At 49.6% G+C, this 21,780-nt stretch overlaps 1 protein-coding gene across 1 annotated transcript; it reads right to left on the bottom strand.

Annotated features, from left to right (window-relative positions):
- Positions 1-19,252: 19,252 nt before the first annotated feature.
- On the bottom strand, positions 19,253-21,652 carry LOC144110746 (uncharacterized). Its single transcript, XM_077643819.1, has 2 exons — positions 21,383-21,652; positions 19,253-19,553 (listed from the first exon to the last, which is right to left on the bottom strand). Exons 1-2 carry the CDS (start codon positions 21,611-21,613, stop codon positions 19,290-19,292), a joined length of 495 nt encoding a protein of 164 aa, XP_077499945.1. The 5' UTR covers positions 21,614-21,652; the 3' UTR covers positions 19,253-19,289.
- Positions 21,653-21,780: the final 128 nt, after the last annotated feature.

The following is a 21,780-nucleotide window of genomic DNA, read 5'->3' as shown; positions in this document are numbered from 1 at the left end:
CTGCGGAGTTGGTGGCAGCAGCGGCGCAGCTGTTGCTCACCGCATGCGCAGTGACGGCTCCGGCTCGACCCGGTGACCTTGGCATTCATTACATGGCGCAGTGAAGCTGTCGCTCGCGATAGTGCACAGCTGCACCAAATTTCATGACTATCTATTTGGACAGCGTGCAGTAACTGTTGAGACGGATCATCCGCCATTGGAGGATTATCCGCCATTGGAGGGTAGCAAACCACTGCCCGCTAAGATTGCCACGCATACGACTGACGTTGCAACGTTACGCCACCGTTGTGACGTATAAACCTGGCAAAGCACTCTTTCACGCAGATCTCGTTTTCCCAGCAAAGCATGCATGAAAGAACATGAGGAATTTGAAATCTGCTATTGATTGCGTTTCAGCCTCGGAGCACTGTTTGAAAGACCTGCTCGCAGCGACCGGCGACGAACAGCAACCTGACAAAGCTGCGGGAATACGCAGAGACAGCGCGGCCTCTTCGCAAGTTCGAAGTGCCAGAGCAACTTCGGACCTACTGGGGGTACCGAGACGAGGTACACGCGTGGCATGGCCCCGTGTTTCGCGCAGCAACAAGGTAATCATACCCTGGTCAAAAAGATACCTGATCCGTCTCCTTCACGCGGCACACGCTGGAGCGGGTGAAATGAAGGCGAGGGCTAGGAACGTGATATTCTGGCCGAACATAGAAATCGACATCGAGCAGTTCTGCAAAGGCTGCAAGGTGTGTCTGAAGAATCAGCTGCGAAGCGCCAAAATGCCCCTCTTCAGTTGCGACGTTCCCACCCTACCCTGGCAAGTGGTTGGCAATGACATGCTCTTTCACGCAGGTCGCGAATTTGCCCTCATCGTGGACTTTCACTCGTTTTTTTTCCGAAATTTGGTAACTTCGCACCGCCACAGCAACCACGTTGAGCACCTGGTGTTCTGAAATCGTATCTGTACATTGCTTGCCTGTGTGAAGTTGTGCAGTGATAATGTACCGCCTTTCACCAGCCCTGAGCTCAAGGAATTTTCTGTACAGTCCAGGTATCGCCCACGTCACGTCAAGCCCCTACCACCTGCAGTCAAACGGCATGACGGAAGGAGCGGTGCAGAAAGCCAAGACGCTTGTAAAAAAATGCTCCATCAAAATGCCTGTACTTGAAATGGATTTGCTTGAATGGCGCAATACTCCGCGTGATGCTGTGCTACAGTCCCCTGTGCGCAGGCTGATGGGACGCCAAACTCTGACTCCTCTCCCGGTGCCTACAAGCCACTTGGAACCACAAGCTATACCCAGCAACGTGATCCAGGGCCAGCTTCGTGAGATACACCAAAGGACGTACTACAATTAACCGCGGCAGCAGGTATAGTCTGCCAAAATAAACCAGGCTAGACTTTTCGCTCCTCAGTCGTATATTGAAGCTATTATTCTAGCCCTCAAGCTCTAAATCTCTGTATGGCAAGCAGAACCCTTGTCCTCACCTTCCGAGAACGTTTTGATATTTACGGAAGCCGTAAGGACTCTACCATTCGAATGAGAAGCAAACCTTGCAGCCTAGTTGCTTTTGGAAAATGCTGTACCTGCAACACCACGCCAGCAGGTCATCGTGTATGACATAACCAACCAGACCTAGTCTTCAGCTGTCTTCCTCAGGCCACCTAACGAACCTCGCTAAGCGATTATCAAAACGGAAGACGGCAGGGAAATTCGACGATTGCGAGAACGTCTACGACTGAAAGGTCCGCAACCGGAAACCAGTCCCGGCCCTTGCACAGAACCCGCTCAACAGATATACGTCGAAGCACAAGGTTTCGACGCGAACCCTGTCGGTACCTTCTACCCGAACGAAGCTGGACACGGTTTGTCCAGAGAAGGGAAGATGTAGCACAGCTGGGCAAGTCTGACGTCACTCGCTCCAGCCTAATCTGCGCATGACCCAATACGTCAGCACACTGTGTATATATATATATATATATATATATATATATATATATATATATATATATATATATATATATATATATATATATATATATATATATATATATATATATATATATATATATATATATATATATATATATATGCCTTCTTATCGGGAATAAACACTGTTCATCACCCGATGCGGGGCCGTACACATTAGCACGAGGGATTACCAAGAGGCAGAAATGTGGCGGCCTTTCCTCTGTCCAGAACACTGTTGTCTTTACTCAGCGTGTTGTGCACTATGCCCCGCAATACGAAAGTGGAGGATTTCGAGCAGGGCTTACTTTAGAAGTTTCACTGTCGGGATGTCGCACGCCATTACATACGATTGTGCGCAATAAATTTGAAGTTTCAGAGCATGACATGAAAGTTTAAGAGCACACAAGTGATGTCAGGCCGCGACTTGCCTGTATATTACACTCTGCGGTTCATAATGAATTGTTGCAAGTTTGCGCTCGTGCGTTACCTGTCTTTCTTTACGGACCTCGTCTCGTTGTGCGTTTGAACTTGCACGGCTTGTGTGCAGTTCACCAAACATATTCAACAGCCGTTCGTCGACCACCTGAAGAAAACGGCAGCTTCAGTGATACGGCACGTTCTATAAGCGCGGCAGGTTTACGAGTACCTGGTTTTGATTCGCTTTTATTTCGTTTGTTAAATTTCAGGCAAACAAAAAAAAGCACCGGTCGTGATATTACATTTTGTATCGTGTAAACGCTCGACGCTTTACATATGTAATAGTGAGGCACCTAATGAGATATAAGACTTCAGCATGATCACTCTACACTTGCCCATTCACCATGTCAACCATTACTCCGAGGGAACAAGAAAAGGTGGCGAAAAAACACGGACACCTAATCCCCATATGCGCTGGCAATGCGACAGTATTAGCAGCTGTTGACGCCTTTACCGGATGTGTCATGTTCATAAAATTCGCCCATTGGTTGAAGGGAAGTGGCGTCACTTCCGGTCTGGTGACATCATATCCCTCCAGCGAATAGGTGAATTTTATGAGCGACGACGCTTTTTGGCGCCATCGAGCTCCTAATGAAGAAATAACGGTGGCAGAAGAAACACAAGTTATGGCTGCCAGGAGTCCCTTCAAGCTCAAGCCAGTACTTCGCAGTGCACACCCAGTCATGTTGACAACTCGGGCCTTCCAGTTTCTTCGAACGTGCTACCATGGCAGTAATCTCAGCGTTGCGGCGATAGACTGGAGAGAAAGCTCTGCAGGTCATCGAACGGTGAGTGAGCGTGGGGCTCCAGATCTATAGCAAGTGCCCTTGGCATAGCTGCATCGCAATGAAACGCTCTTCAGCTGTCTTTCGGGTTCATGTTTCTTTCTTATTAGTTAAACACATCACTACCTTCAAGGAAAGGCACGTAGCGGAGGAACCACGAAGTGAAGGATCGTTCAGAATTTCTACATATGCTTTCCAAATCTACAGCTCACAGAAACGTCTCAAAGTCGCACGCCGGCGCCAGCAGGTGACGCGCATTCGCAAGCGCCATTTTTTTTTTTCGTCTTTCTATCGTTCGCTTAAAAGGTGAAAGCACGCCAGGGTGGCCCCGACGTTCGCGCTTCCCGCGAAACCTCGCACGGAGCAAAAAAGCGCGCCAAGCCCGGTTTCACAACCGGTCGAGACGCTGCTCGTCCACGGAAAAGAATGAAGACACCCGCCCCCCGCCAGTCGGGGTTTACGCGGCCTCGATGCGAGAAGACACGCCTCAGATACTTTGGTGACACCTTGTCCGCCTAGCGCGTGCGATAGGGTGGCGCGGCACAGTCTAAAATGATTACACAACGCTCTGACGAGGCAGGAAGTATTAGCTACGGTTAGACGAAATCGCGCGCCTAACGGCTGCTTCGTTGTTCAAACGAGGTGGCATATCTTCAACGAAACAGTACGAACTTTTCTTCAGTTATAAGGGCTCTATGGCTTTATGGTTTGGTTTGGTTTTGTTTGGTTTATGGGGGTTTATCGTCCCAAAGCGGCTCAAGCAATGAGAGACGCCGTTGCGAAGGGCTCCTTAAATTTCAGCCACCTCGGGCTCTTTAACGCGCACTGACATCGCACAGCACACGGGCCTCTAGAATTTCGCCTCCATCGAAATTCGACCGCCGTGGCCGGGATCGAACCCGCGTCTTTCAGTTCAACAGCCGAGCGCCATAACCACTGAGCCACTGTATAGCTTTCATTGTAAAAATTACTGCAATAATAACGAAATATTTATAACTTTCAGACGTTGCAGTGTAACTTGCCATATATCCTAAATACAAAATGGCACAGAAGCCCACAATGAGTGATGTTCGATCACTTTTCCTAAATATGGAGTAGGCTGAGAATATTTTTATAGAGTTACAATTAGGTCCCGTGACTACTTCTTGTATATTTGAAGTGAATTGTGTTCTACACTGTTTACCCCACTTTATTATTACCTGTTAAGTTGCACATTTTAGGCACATTTTACAGATACATTTTTGACTGTCGCCTTGTCATTCTTGCTATTTTTACATATGCACTGTTCCGTCGTTCTGTTTATGTACAATTGTTCGTACACTGCAGTCTGATAATTGCTGTTGATTGTCATGTCTTTTGCTTCTGTTTTCCTCTTGTATCCTGAGTAAGTTCTACCGTCAACAGCTAAGTGATAGGGTTCCTAGGTCTCTTCAAGCTCTTCCAACAGCTTTCAGCCGTGGGACCCTTCCGGGATGTTTTCTGTGCCAATAAAGAAATGAAATGAATGTGGCTTGCATTTGGGCAGATGCCGAGCAGTAATTACTCTCCGGTTTCAAATCCACTCCAACTCCGTCGACACGTACAAATTACAAGGGCTGACGGCAGAGCGCGAGACCTTGCTACTCCTCCGCAGCCCCGCGTCCCAGACAGCCGCCACAAACAGCGTGCGCTCGTGTTGTTGCTGCACGCATTCACCATGTATGCGTGGCATGCAAATGGGCCGACCAAACTGTGGGAACGTCGACGCGCTCGTAATGAGCATACACTATACGGCGCTGTTGGCAGAACAGCCATGCTGCCGCTTCCCGAAGGGTGGGGGTCACGCCGTGTGAAAGAAGCTGACGTGTGAAGGACGGACACGAGCAGCGCAAAGAGCACACGAACGGTCAGCTCAGTCGAAACGGTGCAGTACTGTGGACGCTTATTCAGAGTGAGCCGGCCACGGAACTAATTCACGGAGCTCTCTCGTCCCGCGCGTGGCAGTGGTTAGCAATAAGGTGACGCCTCGGAACGAACATAAAGGTTAACAATGCCGTATACGAGATTCCTGACTGGTTACAAGTAGAATGATGCGAACAGCTCCAGCGATTTGGCGCCTGTATGCGAATTAAAATGTGAAGTGCACACGCACGCTTAACACCCATCCGGGGGCATGCGCCTTGCATGCGGGAGGTGCGGGTTTCGATCGCCAGTGCCGCCGGGTACCCACCGGTGATGCAATGGGTAACAAGATATCCCCTGGCCTGGTGCTAGGCTTATTTAGGGTGAAATGCTTGGAGAAACGGGACTTTGACTCCACCTTGAGAAGTCGCAAAATACCGTGTGTCATGGTGCTCGTTGCCCATAGATGCCCTTGCGCCATAAAATTGCACAATCATCTTCCGAGGTGTCGTGTCAAACAAACATTGAAGTGTTCTGTTTTCCTGTATTGGGTCCCGACTGCTTTCCGCTGACAAAGAGGATACTTACACTAAAAAAGTCGATCTTTTCTAGACTACTGTCGAGGCAAAAAAAATCAAGTATATAGGCGCAGTTGTTACAGACCATTTCCACAGAAAACTGCGGTGAAGACAAGTACTGTTTGGTTTTCGGATCTCTTATAGGCTAGATCGCACCGCCATTTGCACGTAGCTGACGATGACGGAATCCCTAATACTGTCGAGAGTCATCTTCAACGTCACGAGTGCGAATAAAAGTGATGGGCGCATTGTTAGCGTTGTTTCGGCGGCAGAATACGCATTTGTTGCTGACAGTTTTTCAACTTCCGAAATTCTCAGCAAACGTTAACAATGCCACCAAAAACCAATCAATCGAATTCTATTAAAAACCAAAATTGGGTGGAGTTATGTGTTCAGTGTCCCTTAAGGCCAAGAGCGTTTATGAGCGCTCTCAAAGGGCGTCTTTTACACTCTCACGAGAGTAATTTTTCGATTCCCCGTCAGCACACTCCAGGAGTGTTAGCCCTGCACCAAGACGTTTACACCTTCAAGGGAGTAAAACTTTCAAAAGAGCAGCCCAGGTCTGGCTTCCAGATGTTGCACGGTATTAATCGGATCCAACAAGCACGAACGCCCGAAGTATGCCCACGCCTCGGGCGCTCCGTATCTTCCCAGAGCATCAAAATGCCGCCACAGCCACCGTCGGAGGCCCCCCGGTCCGCACTTTTATTGTTTTGTTTATCAGTCTACGCTCGTCCCAAAGAGGCCCCCATGTGAGCCTCTCTCATTACGGGCATCAGGGTGCTGCACAAGACCGCGTCCGCAGAAGGTTCCCCGCTCTTCTTTACGGGTCCCTGCGCACGGCCTTGCCACGGTTCCCTGCTCTTGGCGGTCTTTCGGCCTCACCTCCGCCTTTCGCCGCTGCGCCCACGAGGCCGCTTTAAATCTCCCGCGTTATCTTGAGCCTGCCATCACGCACCCGCGTTAAATAAATTGCGGCCGCTCATAAGTTGGGCGTGGGGAGAGTGTGTACTAATGGCGGGAGAAGGATGGGGAGAGGCAACTCCGTCTGGTGCGCTCTCTCTGAGAACGCACCTGGTACTTTGTGGCGGTAAGGGCGGGAACAAGAAGACTGTCCGCTTTGCCTGACCGTATACACTCTTAACATAAATGAGAAAAAAAAGGAGTAAGATGTCCTCTAGTGTCCTCTATAGCCGTCATTCTTGGACAAAAATTTTGAATGCTGAAAAATTCTGAGATGCTCTTCTGAAAATATCGGAGTCAATATAAATAGTAATAATAATAATAAGTGTTTTGGGGGGAAAGGAAATGGCGCAGTATCTGTCTCATATATCGGCGGACACCTGAACCGCGCCGTAAGGTAAAGGAGGAAGGTGAGAGTGAAAGAATAAAGGAATAAAGAGGTGCCGCAGTGAAGGGCTCCGGAATAACTTCGACCACCTGGGGATCTTTAACGTGCACTGGCATCGCACAGCACACGGGCGCCTTAGCGTTTTGCCTCGATAAAAACGCAGCTGCCGCGGTCGGGTTCGAACCCGGGAACTACGGACCAGTAGCCGAGCGTCCTAACCACTGATGAGTGGTTAGGACGCTCAATCAAATCGAGCTGTTAAGACTTCCATAGAAAACCAATGAGGAATTCTTTTGACGGTAGCAAGAACGCTAATAGCAAAAAAAAAAAATTCAGGACTACCGTCGGGTGGTCGGCGGATATATTGATTGTTACACTGAAATACTATATTATAGGAAAAAAATTGCCTTCGTAAACCCGGGAACTACGGATCAGTAGCCGAGCGTCCTAACAACCACTGAGTTACCGCGGCGGGTGGGAGTCAATGGTCCATTCTTCTGATTTGTAACAAAATATTTCTTTTCACGCGTTCGAAAAATGAAAATGAAAATTGCGTCTTGAGGAAAGGAAACGACGGAGTAGCTGTCTCACATACCTCGGTGGACACCTGAACCACGCCGTAAGGGAAGGGATAAAGGAGGGAGTGAAAGAAGAAAGGAAAAAAAGAGGGGCCATAGTGGAGGTCCCCGGAACAACTTCGACCACCTGGGGATCATAACGTGCACTGACTAATGTGTTTCCATCAATCAAATCGAGCTGTTAAGACTTCCATAGAAACCTAATGGGGAATTCTTTTGGCGGTAGCAAAAACGCTAATAGCAACAAAAAAAATTCAAGACTACCGTCGGGTGGTCGGCAGATATATTGATTGTTACACTGAAATACTATATTATAGGAAAAAAATTGCCTTCGCAAACAGTTTTCCATTCAAAATACTTTTGTTCACAATTGTTGAGTAAGATAAAAGGGTGTGCGCTAGAGGACACATTACTCCCTTTCTAATAATAGTGTACTACAAACCCTCTGCATCTAGATAGTGATGTTAGGGGCCGTGGCAAATGGAGAGATTCACACTAGACTCTACTAAGACGGAGCACAGGCGTTCTGAAGATCGGTGTCTACTAATGTATAGCGCCAGAGCTATACAAGACGCCGTCTTATCGTCACTGGGAGCATTAGACCGTCAAGATTTTCCAGGAAAGCTGGTGTACAGATCGCGATTGACGTCATGCGTACAAAATGCTTAACGCGCGCGTAATGCGCATAATTTTTGCCTCAGACGTTTTTAAAGGTGCAAGAAATGAAAGAGGAAACTGATCCGGCTTCGCAGCTTTGACATCACGCGACAGATAGTAAACGGCAGATAACGGCGGGTCATTCGCGGTAAGCTTCAAGGTTGAACGGAGAACGTCGTCGCAAATATACCCGCCCGTGCAGGCATGCGGTCACGTGGTGTGCATGTTAAGTATGCGACTGCGCTACCTTCACGGCGGGGTCATTCCGTGTCTCGGTGCTTTTAGAAGGTTTAATTTCGGGAATTTCTCTCTATCGGTTTCGATCTATAAGTAACGGAGATGTGCCCGGGCCTGCCACGGATTGCCTCCGAAGTTCCACGTGTCGTCTCAAGACAGGAATATCTTTATCAAGGACATCACTGTACGTGCGCACAGCATATGGAGATGACGACTCTTAAAATTAGAAGGAAAACGCATACAAGTGTAACTCTACGAACTGCCAGTTCCACGATACCGCATTTCGAGTGGTTTTAGCCGCATTGTTCAGAGATTCGCCACTGCCGTGCGATGACAGCAGGTGCAGCAATCGGTGGGGCTTGTAAGACCCAGGTTGCGCTTCCTGAGCAACCCCTCTCGCGGCCAACCAATAACTGAACTGTCGCCTGCCACGTTGGGCAGTTTCCTCACAATCTGGTGGGCACAATCTTTCACCCTTTCAATTTATCTCTATGTGGGGGCACGGCTTCTAGTTAGCGTCTTCCACTGCTTTTTGTCCCGGGCTGTTCCTATCGATTTCTTCTCCCGAATATCATCTATAAGATCTATGTCGACAAAATTTCTCCTTGGCCTTTTTGGTCGCACCAGCGCCTTGTTCCCTTCCAATGTGTTTAGGGTAGTCCGACAAGGTTGAGTAAATTTGTTATAACTGAGCAATGGCTGTGCTTTGGCAGATGATAATGAGTAATTACTCCCTTATTACAAGCGAAGAGACGTTGGTGGGAGAGAACTAACCGCGAGGCTCTCTTTTATGATGACTCCCGCGCGCTTGAAGTGACCTTGGTTTTGCAGGAGCGATCTGTTTTTCTCAGCCTCGACCAATGCACAAAGATCACAGGCTACGAACCGCCTTTCACCTGAGACAGTGTAGTGTTAGAATAGTGCAGAAGTAGTCGATGAAGCCTATTTGACGAACGCGCCGCAGCCTAATATTTGAGGAAATTCCACTCGAAGCCGCTTCACCGTTGTGGGAGTGTGGAAACTCGCGAGTTCTCTCATTTCTATAATTACCCGTCTTGGTGGCTCAGTGGTTAGGGCGCTCGGCTACAGATCCGGAGTTCCCGGGTTCGAACCCGTCCGCGGCGGCTGCGTTTTTATGGAGGAAAAACGCTAAGGCGCCCGTGTGCTGTGCGATGTCAGTGCACGTTAAAGATCCCCAGGTGGTCGAAATTATTCCGGAGCCCTCCACTACGGCACCTCTTTCTTCCTTTCTTCTTTCACCACCTCCTTTATCCCTTCCCTTACGGCGCGGTTCAGGTGTCCGCCGACATGAGACAGATACTGCGCCATTTCATTTCTCCCAAAACCAATTATTATTATTATTATTATTATTATTATTATTATTATTATTATTATTATTATTATTATTATCACCAGCTTGCTTACGTCACCGCAGGGCAAAGCTTTCTCTCCTTGACCGTCAATTAACATTCTCCCGTGCCAGGTGCGACTGTACTCGCCCTACAACCACGAACTTCGTAATCTTATTTTCTCACGTGGCTTTCTGTCACCCCCTGCTGTGTTCGCCTTCTCTTGTAACCCAAAGGGGCCACCAGAGTTATCTTCGCTTCGCATTAGTTGCCGACCCAAGTCCTATTCATCTTCTCGATTTCACCTAGGCTATAAAGTATCACCCTTCTCAACAGCATCAATCAAATAAATGAAACCGCTATCAGCGGCAGCTTTGAACTTCTGGCGACGCGAGCGACCGCGGAGAGATCGCGCGATCGGTCATCGTCGCCGATGTTTCGTCGCGGAATGCGCTCATATAGTCGCGCGGAAGTCGCGACGTCGCCGCCGAGCGCGTCCTGATTAACAATCGGACCGGCGGGAGCATCGCCGGAATACAGAACAACGCCGCTCCTCGATTAAGGTCAAGGAAGGGACCCGCAGCCACCCCCACGCTATATGGGTGCAGACTCCCAACACGCGAGAACTATCAAACTTGAGCATAGGTGCAGTGCAGGCCCCGCCGCGGTGGCTCAGTGGTTAGGGCGCTCGGCTACTGATCCGGAGTTCCCGGGTTCGAACCCGACCGCGGCGGCTGCGTTTTTATGGAGGCAAAACGCCAAGGCGCCCGTGTGTTGTGCGATGTCAGTGCACGTTAAAGATCCCCGGGTGGTCGACATTATTCCGGAGCCCTCCACTACGGCACCTCTTCTTCACTCCCTGCTTTATCCCTTCCCTTACGGCGCGGTTCAGGTGTCCAACGATATATGAGACAGATACTGCGCCATTTCCATTCCACCAAAAACCAATTATTAGGCACAGTGCAGAACAAGACTGTTACTTTAAATGCGCGGCATTCAGTAACAGGGTAAATTTAAGAACTTTTCCAGTGCAGTCTCAGTGCAATATGACGTTATCCCCGGCCTTCATATCAATGCGACAACATTAAAAGCCTCGTCGGAGAAAAAAAATTGAGGCAGTTATGCAGATTTCCTTTTATAAAAACCAACGGAGGATTTAGACTCCGTTGATTTTGATGAACAGAAAGGTGCATAACTGGCTTATAACTGGCGCATAACGGTGGACAGCTCAGTCGCGCTTTGAGGTACGTGGCGGTGGTGTCCACCTGACGCGTTACGTGTAACGCGTTACACTGTTGTGGTTGTACCCTCTAACCCAAGCATCAGAGGTCATCGGCTCAATATTAGAATACATTGACAAATACTGGTCCTGCAAAGGACCAGTGTGAAAACATTCAGTTCCAATAGTGGGCCGATTACCTGTGCTGCTTGGGAGACTGCTTCTAATAAATGGCTTCTACAAAACTATTACAGCTGTCCACCGTTACGTGTACCGCGTTACACACTGCCATTGTACCCCCTAAATTCCGTCTACTAAATGGCTTGTACAAAGCTATTACAGCTTTCGCTAAAAACCAGGCGACGTCCGGCGTCGTTTGTCATAAAATTCGCTGATTGGCCCGCCGGAAGTGACGTCACGATATCTCAGAAACCCCATTGGCTAGAGGGACGTGACATCACCAGACCCGGTTTTGTCTGTGTGAACCCCCACCTATGGACTGTCAACTGTGGCAGGTGGTCAGCAGGTGTAGGCTAATGACAAAGAAGAGAATGACTGAGACAACAGTAGGCTTACGTGCAAATTATACAGCCTCCGGAAGTACTATCTGCGTAAAACGGAGGGTTACCGGACTTTCCTCTCCGCATTTCCCGGAAGGAGCAACATTGGGACTCACAAGTCCCACCAGTCACTTCCGGTAAAGGCATTAACAGCCTCAGATGCTCTCGCATTGGCTCCGGAAATTTCGGCCACCTGGGGTTCTTTAACGTGCACTAACATCGCACCGCACACGGGCCTCCAGAATTTCGCCTCCATCGAAATTCGACCGCCGCGGCCGGGATCGAACCGGCGTCTTTCGAGACAGCACCCGAACGCCATAACCACTGAGACACCACGACGGCCTAGCTAAACTCTAGCTTTATCTAGTTGTAGCTGTACCTAAACTGTAGCTTTAAGAATTGTGAACGCACTCGTACACTCACACGGTCGTTTCGTAACCGTTATATCCTAGCTACCCTACATGAACTAGCCTCTACCACCACTGGAGTCTACTGTCGTGACTCCTATCTACTGTTCACTGAGGGCTAGCCGTCTTTAACGCGAGTGTCTATTACTTTCTAAGAAACCGTTTCAGAAAAAAAAATGGCGGTGGTTTAGCGTTGGTTAAACCTGGAGTGACGCGATAGCTACAGCTGGCCGAGTGGAACTTGGTCACGTGACGAACCACGTGATCAGCCACGGCACCGCGCCGCCGGCAGCTGCTTCGCACCACGTGACCAACCACGTGACAGCGTGGCGGCGCCGCCACGCTGAAGGCTCGACATGCTACCGTAATGTAGCTATCGCTACAAAACTAGATTCTTCCGGGTCTTTCGCCTTCCCCTTGCTTACACCAAGGCACTCACTCCGGCAGTCAGCCGGAAGAGAACCTTTTGGACAGACTGGCAAAGGGTCGTGCTAATTTGCGCCATCCCCTTGCCCGTCCCAGGGCGAAGCCAGAAATAAGCCAGGCAGCCTCTTCCGACGCACGAACTCGAGGAATCGCTCCAAACGACGACCCCCACTGCTCGAGGGCAGTTGCACGATCTCATTTGCATACGGCGCGCTCCCACGCCGTCGTCTCTCTCGAGGTGGAGAAAATAAAACAAAGTCAGAATGGCACGCACGCCCGCGCGAAGAAGAGGCATGCAGAAAGCATCCGGACGAGGCTGCGCCGCCTGCAGCAGCTGCACGCTCTTTCATCCGGTAATAACGGCGTTTCGCGTGCTCCCACAGCGGCAGGAAGCAGCTTGGAGCTGACCGCGCATCGGTTTTGTTTGCGGCGCCACCTGGTTGCGACGCCAGCAATAGTGCGATGCCAACTGTGGAGGGGGGGAAACGTTCATTCAATGCACGCCCTACCGAGAACGCTCGCATACGGCGCGCGACGGATGATGATTAGGGTGATCGATTTTTATGGCGCAAAGACATCTGTGGCCAAAGAGTGCCGTGGCACAAGGTATTTTAGATTTCTCAAGGTGGAGGTCAGACAACCATTTCCCAAGCATTTCACCCTAAATAATTCGAGCACCAGACCAGGGGAAGGCTTGTACCCATTGTATCAAAAGTGGGTACCCGGCGGCACTGGGGATCGAACCCCGCACCTCCCGAATGCGAGGCGGATGCTCAACCACTAGGTCGAGCGGCTAACGCCAGCAGCTTATAATCGGACAATCCCATCGTTTTCCTGGCATTTCAGGTTGATTGAATTAAGGGGCGCTGATGTAAATAGAAGTTGGCCTTTGTCGATAGGGTGTCGCGTTATAATCACCAAGAGACCACCATCCCCGGGAAATGGCTCTGATGAGCGATGAATTCATTTCAGAGGCTGCGCTGCTTGGCCAAACAGGGACGTGTTAGAGAGCTAGAGACGTTAAGCGCAATCTACCAACTGAGGTTTTATTCGAGAAGAATGGAACGAATAAAGCAGGTACACGTGACTAAGGTCCGATGATGAACGAAAAAAAAACAATAAACCACAGAAACACGCAGCGATTATAGCAAGAACCGTACAAACTAACCGACCAAATTTTCTTTCCCCTCTGCCCCCAAGAGGTGCCCACGCCTAGGCGACACTCATGTTAGCCGTATATCAGCGCTCAAAATACCTACTTGCCTCCGAGTGAGCGCAACTAACGGGGAGCTAACGTAAGCACCTTTATTTAAATCCATGGCGAGGGCCTCAATGACCTCACGCGTTTTCTTGTCTTTTGCACGCGCCAAAATTGCTGCGTTTTCAATAGATGGTTGACACTTGTGTTTGAGGCAATGATTGGCCAAGTTTCCAGGAGCCTGCAGGAAGCGACAATTCCTTCTGCGCTCGAAAAGCCTTTCATTTAAGCAGCGCCCGGTTTGTCCCACGTAGTACTTGCTGGAGGATAAAGTGATTTTATAAACGACCCCCATTGCGCACGGGACAAGAGGCGAGACATGACAAACATCACACCCCTTTCCTCGCCTGCAGGTTCTTCCTAGTTAAACATTTTACAGATTCCTTTAGACTTCAAGAGAGCGGAAAGGATGACCTTCACCCCAAACCTCTCGTCAATCTTCAGCTTGTGCGAGATCCCGTGCACGTACGGCACGACTGCCCCAAAATGCTTCTTCCTTTCATCCTTCTTTGGCAGGAAAAGCTGGTTATGTGTTCTTAGGTTTTTCAAGCCCGCCTGGGCAACACCAATTAGTATAGCCTCTGCAGAAAATGTAGTTTGGGGCCGCCGCGCTGTGTCCCTTAAAAATGCAATGTATTGTCAGAATAATTTTCATCATTGCTTTTATCGTACTTGAAGCTGTTTAGTATTAAAAGTGGAGTACTAGCGCAGTTACTGATGACGCGAGGTGACTGAAACCAAAGGATGCAAAAGGCAATGTTTTTTTTTCTAGTTTTGGGGTGCTGATCAATGGGGAATCAATAGTAATGCCATTTATCGCTGTAAGATAACTGACAAGAAAGAAGAAGAAAAAACTACATGCCGCTGGTGGCATCCCAACTCGGCCGACCTCCGAATTTTGTGTACGGTACTTTACCAGCTGTGCTATCACTCTCAGCAGAAAGCAGTAAAAAAGGGAGTAAGCTGTCTTCTGGCGCACACCCATTTATGAGAGGGGGTGCGCTAGAGGATAGAATACTCCATTTTTTACTCCTATATAGGTGCACTTGTGTTTAGAGCGTACGACGGTGGCTTTCCAACCATCTTCAACTTCGGTCGCATTAATGGCCTAAACGAGTACAGGGCACTATGGTTAATGCGCATAATGAAGTACAAAAGGAAATCGCGAGCTGCAACACTTCCCTTCTATCACTTGAGCTCCTACCTTTTATCTTTGTTATTCCGTTGTCTTATCTCCCCTGTAGCCATAGTGGTTCACCTAGTGGAAATTAAGGGCGCCACGGTGCATGCACTTGCATTTGGCGTCGCGCTCCTACGTAATAATAATAATATTACTCCTACGTAATATTATTATTATTATTATTATTATTATTATTACGTAGGAGGGCGACGCCAAATGCAAGTGCACCGCGGCGCCCTTAATTTCCGCTAGGTGAACCACTATGGCAACAGTGGAGATAAGACAAAGGAATAACAAAGATAAAAGGCAGGAGCACAAGTGATAAGAGGGGAAGCGTTGCAGCTACAAGTTAGGCTCGGGGAGTTCAAAGAGATGCCACGCAAAGTCTGCCCGCTCGTCCACACTGTAGTGTGCCGACAGGTTCGGTGGGAACACGCTGTCGGTGAGGACGGACACATCCGTTTTCATCGGTTAGGCCTAGATGCATCCGACTATACAGTCACGCCGCTCGCGCGCGAATCCGCGCTTTCTAATTCCTCTATTTTTTCCTCTTCCAGTTACAGGCCCGGCGATGTACGACTACACGTTCTCCACGACGGGGCCACCTACAAGTTTCGTGGGCATCGAAAGGGAGTTGGTTTTTAAAAATAAACGGCCCACACCGCCGGACGGCGCGGTGTGCTTCACAAAGACGACGAAAAGAGAAATGGAAAGGGGGGGGGGGGGGGGGGGGGGAGCGACGGCGGCGCGTGAGGTGAAGCTTGTTCGTATATATATATATATATATATATATATATATATATATATATATATATATATATATATATATATATATATATATATATATATATATATATATATATATATATATTCCGCCGTTAACTTGTCTTTCTCCTCGCTTTCTTGTGAAATTTCATTTCTTTTTCTTTTCGTCGCCCTTACTGCCTCCGACCTCTCCCGATCCGTGCGCACGGTCCCTCGCTTTCAGGTCAAACGGTCCCCGCTGTACCGGCGCATCTTCGAACTAACCATAACCGGAAGCCAGCGGAAAAAAACGGGTGGATGTTGTTATACGCCCGTCGTCTTCCCGGACGATTCGGCGGGGCCCTTTGAACCGACCGACCGACTGCTCGTCTCGACTCCGGCAGCTTCTGCCTCCTCGCAATGTACGCTATATATGCCCTACGTGCATGTACCTCGAGAGCGCAAAGGGATCGGTGAGGTGACGTGTGCTGTCGGTGTTGGGAGGGGGAGACGCAGGCGTCGTGCGCTGAGTATATGCACCGGCCCGCTTGCGGCTGCTATAACATCGCTTGCGGAGTTAGAAAGCGACGGCAAGTGAGAGTGCTTGGGTTCGGAACAAAACGGCGGTGGCGGGCGTATCATTCACCCATCAGGAAAACGACGGACGGACAGACGACCACCCGAGCGTCCGCTTCCGCCCTTCCGTGCGGGAAACGAATTAAGACAAAAAAAAATGGCTCTTGTTAGCCGTGCCTGCTTCTTTTGTTTGGTCTTTATTTTACTGCTGGCGGCCACCCGAGGTAAGCATCGCTCCGAAATATGCTTGTTAGGAGAAGGAAATATTGCGAGACCTTTAAAACAGGTCAGGGAGCAAGGGTATAAAAGAAACGCTCAGCTAACACCAGACAACGGCAGGGTTGGCAATAATAATAATAATAATAATAATAATAATAATAATAATAATAATTGCTTTTTGGGGAAAGGAAATGGCGCAGTATCTGTCTCATATATCGTTGGACACCTGAACCGCGCCGTAATGGAGGGCATAAGGGAGGGAGTGAAAGAAGAAAGGAAGAGAGAGGTGTCGTAGTGGAGGGCTCCGGAATAATTTAGACCACGTGAGGACTTTAACGTGCACTGGCATCGCACAGCACACGGGCGCATTAGCGTTTTGCCTCCATAAGAACGCAGCCGCCGAGGTCGGGTTCGAGCCCGGGAACTCCGGATCAGTAGCCGAGCGCCCTAACCACTGAGGCACCGTGGAGGGTTTATTAAATTTTCTGATTTCACACCACAGAAAACGCTTACACATTCGCGTTACAAACTCGTAACCAACCTCAATTTTTTTTTTTCAGTGCCGATTACAAAGTCCGAGCGCACGGGCCTAAAACCATGTTCACATTAAGACTGCAGGTATACATGTGCATGTGACAAAGAGCAATAGATTCACACGCTGTCTCGAAACAGGGCAAGCAGTAAAGGGATGTGCTGTGAGCACACACATACAAAGGTTTCAAGCTAGATGTGGAAGAACTGAAGTTCACTCTTTTCTGAAAAATTCTAAGGAGACTATTACGCTTCTTCCTAACGCGAAATTTGAGCGCAGCTCTGTCGGTGTATCAGGCGATGTAGGCTCTTTGATTTGCTTTGCTGCATCGTCGGCACGTCTGGCGACCATATTATTTCGTAAGTGATGTATTAGTTGATGAAGACGACGAAGTGCAATGCACAGCACGCGAGAATGTGTTTCAGTTTAACACGACGCATGATCGACAGCGGCGATAGCCTAATGCTATAATACTGTTCGCGACACCGCGGGTTCGAATCTCAGTCACGACTGGGATTCGAACCCGCGGCGTCGCGGCAATGTTTTCTTACTTATGGTCCGGCTCCGTTACAGTGACGGCGGCGACGCGGCTGGACCCAAGAACGGGCGCTTAAGAGGTGCGCTCTAAAATTCGAAGAATCAGAAGCAGCAAAACCAGCTTTTACATGACTGCAACGTTCGGTCATTTTGCATGCCACGTGCTGTTATGTCGCACTGCTCTAACACCACTCAAACAGATGGTCGCTCGAGGAACCCCGTTAGGTGAGATGATAGCAGTATAACGGCTTCACGGAGTATGCTGCACGAATGTCGCGTTGGTCGCCTCACATGTCGGTTATTTGCACTTGTGTCCTTGGAATAAACTTTGCTCACAACAGCGACTGTTTTTTTTAAACATCAGCAAGGTCGCCACTAATTATGACAGAGAGCAAAAATTTAACGGCCCGGAGGCGTTTCGTTAAGCTTGTTCCTTTCTCAATTAAGATCACTCGTACGTCAGTGAAAGCAAAGTGCCATCATTGGCCGGTTCCCCTGAAAGAAGGGAAAAGAGAGCACGTTCAGGAGCGTATTTTCCAGCGGGCTTTGCCAGCGGGCTGGAATAAACGTCTCCCTTGAAGTCTTCCCTTACAATATCTTCAACGAAGACAAGAGGCTCCACTGCTGCGAACGATAAGGCGAAGACTGCACGCGTCGCATGAGCTGCGTAGTATAGACGCCTATGCAGCTTCCAGGACTATCACCTATCATCGATGGCGGGAAGAGAGGAGGAACCGGTGACCAAGAAAATATATGTGAACAATAGTGCCGCGGAAAGGTTAAAAGGCTTCCTTGCACTACGCGCTGCTGGTATGGTTGGTGTATTATACGGTACGGTAAGCTGCGGTAAGCCACGGTGTGCTACGGTACTGTATGGAAAGGAATGGTATGGTACTGTAAGGTACGATACGATATGGTATATTATGGTATGGTGCGGTACATTACGTTACGTTACGGCATGATATGGCATGGCACAGTGTGGTATGGTACAATACGATACGGCACGGTATAGTATAGTTATGGATTTTTTTATGGCGCAAGGGCATCTATGGCCAAAGAGTGTCATGGCACAATGTAGTTCCGACTTCACAAAGTGGGGTCGAAGACCCATTTCCTAAGCATTTCACCCTAAATAAGCTGAGCACCATACCAGGGGAAAGCTTGTATCCATTGTAGCACCGGTGGGTGCCCGGCAGTACTGGGGATCAAGCCCCGCACCTCCCGCATGCGAGGCGGATGCTCAAACCCCTAGGCCACCACTGCGGTAGGAATAGTAGAGTACTTTGAGATATGATACCTAGGGTAAAACTCCCTAGCTGCATCTGGGATATGGCAGACGCCGAAGCGAAGGGCTCCGATTCAATTTCGGCCACCTGGAGTTCATGCACTAACGTCACGCTGCGCATGGGCGTTTATGCATATTCGCGAGGTCGTGGTATAGAACCTGCGGTCGGGATTCTAACCCACGACCTCGAGTTCAGCAGCAGAACGCCTTCGCCACTACGCTACCGCGGCGAATTCAAGCCCAACCCTAGTGAAGTGTGTCACGTTCCTAGACAATCGCTATAGTTGCTTCAATTAAGCCGAACCACATACCCGCGCCGAATTATTTATTGAAGGTATCAAAGATAGATATTGTAACGTTAAGCACAGGATACGAACACAGTAACTGAAATGGAACATTTTCAATTGGCGCTTCGTGGCCAGACAACGCCACACCGCCATCGAAATGGAGCACTGTACGCGGAGGATACAAGCTAGGTGGCGCTGGTCTCGCTCATTGGGCGCCTTCGCTGGGGGGCGGCGGCGGCGGCTGCTTGGGAACTCTCTCGGAGACCTTGGTCTCGAAGATGGTCGGCCGGTAGGCGAGCACGAAGTTGGCCAGCAGGCCGATGCAGAAGCATACTGACGTGACGCCGGACACGATGAGCTCGCGCCTCGAGCCGTGGATGCTGGTCTCCTTGAGGAACACGGCCGTCGCCGGGATCATCACCACGCACAGGGACAGGTACAGGAGCCGGTAGAGCAGGGAGAACGGCACCTGGCGAAGGGGCCAGAAGTTTCTGCGGCGCGTGTTTTCATTCAGCGCCTCGGCAGTTTCCGCGGGGTGAAAATTTTAATGCCTAGAATGCTGATTTAAAAAATAAAAGCGCGGAAAACTGGGACTTCAAGGGCAGAAAACGCAGGACAAGCGCTGACTCTCAACGAAAGTTTAATCACAGCAAACGGGCAAATATAAGCGAACAGGCAGCAACCAAACAATAAAACCACAAGGCACGTGCACTATGCTGGGTCAAGATAGGCAACCTCACTGTCACGCAGGAGCAGGGATGGTTTGCTGTCCTGCGTGACCGTGAGGTTGCCTATCTTGACCCAGCATAGTGCACGTGCCTTGTGGTTTTATTGTTTGGTTGTTGCCTGTTCGCTTATATTTGCCTGTTTGCTGTGATTAAACTTTAGATGTGAGTCAGAGCTTGTCCTGCGTTTTCTACCCTTGAAGTCCCCGTTTTCCGCGCTTTTATTTTTTAAATATGTATCACCAACTCGCCCGCCTTGCTATCGTGTAGAATGCTGAGGATTCATTGTATTTAGCGTTCCGCCTGGGCTCGTCCCTTGTCGTCGCGGCGTAGACACGGCTCCAGCAACTTCAGCAGCCATGCATTATAACGTGAACATTGTCGCTACAGAAGGTGTTCTGCCTAATTTACGGACACACTCAGTCGCTCAATAACGCTTGCAGATTGGCTAGCTGGTTCACGTTTCCTCTTCCTGTACTGATATAGGACGAGCACTGCACCCTGTCCTTTCTTTTTTTCACTAGAAGTCGCCGTCAGGCGCTAAATCCACCCCAAAAAAGCTCAGCAGATATTTTTCAACGGTTAATTACTACTACTGCATAATATGTAGTCGTTATTACAAGAACTCCTGTGATGCAACAGGGTTATGTCCCAAGGTGCTATAGGCTAACTATCGTAACGACCAAAATATTTTGTCTGTTTAAACGAACCGTTAATATACAAAGGTGTCCTCCGATTCATCGATAAGCTAAAGTATACGAATCAAAGAGGTCTTGCAGCCAAAGCTGCGAGAACGTCGGTTGGAAAACGAGTCCACAAGCGCAGCGGAGGCGACGTAAAACAGGATACGCGAAGTAATATAGCACATCGCGTAAGACACCTTGATCTAACGTCATAGCGGCCGCCACAGTGGCGGACCCAGTACCACGGTACGGTGAAAGTCTACAGTACTACGCCGTCTCGCCGTACCAGGGTTTATCATCTTCTGCTACGGCGTGCAATGTGAAAGCTAAGTGTGGTTCATCATCATGTTGCCCGTGACGTCACAGTTTACCATCCTCATGCTCCTGACTGAGCAGTCCATCAACATGGTGGCCGTCGCCGCCCGGTACATCATCATAATGCTTGTAACAGCATGGCCCAACACCATTGTGTCATGTGGACTGTGACGTGTCGTGACTATGACGTCACAGTCCATCATCATGGCGCTCGTGACAGCGCTGTCCATTATCATGGTGGCCACCATCACGTTCCCTATGACGTCACTATCCAACATGTTACCCGTGACGTGACAGTCCACCATCACGGTGCTCGTGACGACACAAGTCCATCATTATGGCATCTGTCACGTCGCGATTCATCATCGTGTTACCAGTGACGTCAAGTTCCATCAGTACGTTATCAATGATATCACGTTCCATCAGTACGTTATGCGGAGGCACGGCCCGTCCTCACGGTGCCCATGACATCACGGTCCATGAACCTGTTGCCCGTGACGTCCCAGTCCATCATCACCACGCCCCTGACGTCCTGCCTACGCCCTGTATCGTAATGATATACGTGCATGGACTACCTCCGTGGACCCCAGCAGCACGGTGAGCAACAGGAAGGAGGCCGCGAAGACGCCCGTGAAGGTGCCCATGAGCATGATGAGCAGGTCCATGCGTAGCACGTACCAGTCGTGGTTGCGGTCGTAGTTGACCGCCATGAGGTAGAAGAGCTGCACCAGCCCCACGATCACCTCGAACATCTTCAGCTGGCCGCCGGAGGTGCGCAGGTAGCCCAGGTAGTAGCCGTGCGCCATATTTACGCCGCCACAACCACCGCCGTCGTGTGCGAGCGCTCGGACTCTCTCCCTTCTTTTCCTCTTCTTTCAGCTTCCACATTCATGGGGGGGGGGGGGGGGGGGTGTTGTCGACGTCGTTGAAGAAGGAAAAATGGCACGTACTCATTGTGGAGGATTCTTCGTTA

This window comes from Amblyomma americanum, chromosome 11, assembly GCF_052857255.1.
Source record: "Amblyomma americanum isolate KBUSLIRL-KWMA chromosome 11, ASM5285725v1, whole genome shotgun sequence".
NCBI classification, from domain to species: Eukaryota; Metazoa; Arthropoda; class Arachnida; order Ixodida; family Ixodidae; genus Amblyomma; species Amblyomma americanum.
Note: the sequence above shows the minus strand (reverse complement) of the source record. Positions and strands in the feature narration are given on the sequence as shown.